The sequence below is a fragment of the Myotis brandtii genome, unplaced genomic scaffold (assembly GCF_000412655.1).
Source record: "Myotis brandtii unplaced genomic scaffold, ASM41265v1 scaffold940, whole genome shotgun sequence".
NCBI classification, from domain to species: domain Eukaryota; kingdom Metazoa; phylum Chordata; class Mammalia; order Chiroptera; family Vespertilionidae; genus Myotis; species Myotis brandtii.
This window is the reverse complement of record NW_005371877.1, coordinates 660623-661884: the sequence shown is the minus strand read 5'-3', so window position 1 is coordinate 661884 and position 1262 is coordinate 660623. Positions and strand designations below refer to the sequence as shown.

The window sequence follows — 1262 nt, the reverse complement described above, 5'->3', positions numbered from 1 at the left end:
TAGAAGCCGCGGTCCCCACAGACGAACTGGAGGGTGTCCACCAGCTCCCCGCCGCACAGGGTCTCACTGGGGCGGTAAGCAGCATAGCAGCACGAGGCGAAGGCCAAGAAGGTTAGCAGCACCAGCATCGACTTCCCCACTGGAAGCGCCATGGTATCTGCGGGAGAGAGGAGGCTGAGCCGCGCCCGCCAGGCGGGTCTCACACCCAGAAAGTTCACTTTACAGCAGGGCTTTCTCCCGAGCCGGTGGCTCTAACGGGACGGAGACGGCCACTCTGGGAGGCGCCTGTGATTGGCAGCAAGTGCTGGTCAGGGTTTCCCGTGGGGAGGGGGGTCCCCATTGTCACTGCTGCAGGGGCTCGGCCATGCCCAGAGCCGCAGGGGCCAGTGCTGGACGCGGGACCTGGCCTCCATCCTATGATGTCATGAGGGCGGGGCCAGCACCAGGCAGCGGCCACTCCTGGGTCTCCCAGCGCCAGCCAAGATGGCAGACAGCCCCACCCCACGGCTCGGCAGCCCGAGCATCCCAGAGGACCAAGTCTCGGGGTCCCGCGGCCGGCCCCCTCCAGGGCTGTCGCTGAGCAGAGCTCAGGCCAAGGATCCGATGACCAGCATGACTCTCGGGGGCCCGTTCTCCTGACTCACCCAGTCCCCCAACTCCAGCCTGCACTGGGCACCCCAACAGCCTCAGAAAAGTCAAAGCCTCAGGGTGCCTTCAGGGCCCCCCCCCCCCCCCGCATCCAGGGGAGCGAGAGAGAGCAGGCGAAGCCGCCTGGAGGCCAGACCAAGTTCCTTAGGGTCCAGGGTGTTAGGAGTGGCGGTCCTAGGACACACCCCCCTGCACAGGCTGTGCGCCCCTAAGGAGTGGGCGGCTTGGGAGGGGCTTCGGCTTCTCCGAAGCCCGGTCCTAAGGTGGGAGCCCCTCAGGCGGGCGGCCCCAGCCTGTCCCTGCACCCCCAGGTACGAGCCCTTTCGGGGGCAGCCAGTGGCTCTGAGTCCACTGGCACCCCGAGGCTCCCCGGGCAAGGGCGGGGCAGGCTGCCCGGAGCTGTGCCCCTCCCAGGCTCCACAGCGGGTGGGCACAGGGCAGCGAGCAGCGTGGCCCCCAGCCCCGATGGAGCCTCGAGGCAGTAGCCCAGGAGCCGGGGCGGGAAGGCAGCCGCGTTGCCTAAGCTCCCCAAAGAGCCGCAGCTCCACGGAGGGACCTACACGGCCACCTCCATCCCCTGGTGCTGCCCTGGCCTGGACCTCAGCTGCCTCCCA

General features: G+C 68.5%; 1 protein-coding gene across 1 annotated transcript in view; it reads right to left on the bottom strand.

The window, feature by feature from the left end:
- Positions 1–1262, bottom strand: part of IGF2 (insulin-like growth factor 2) — a 14136-nt gene that overhangs the window by 2334 nt on the left and 10540 nt on the right. The window contains exon 2 of the mRNA XM_005885931.1: positions 1–157. Coding sequence (XP_005885993.1) covers positions 1–152 — 152 coding nt within the window. The 5' untranslated portion in view covers positions 153–157. The remainder of the gene's footprint in view (positions 158–1262) is intronic.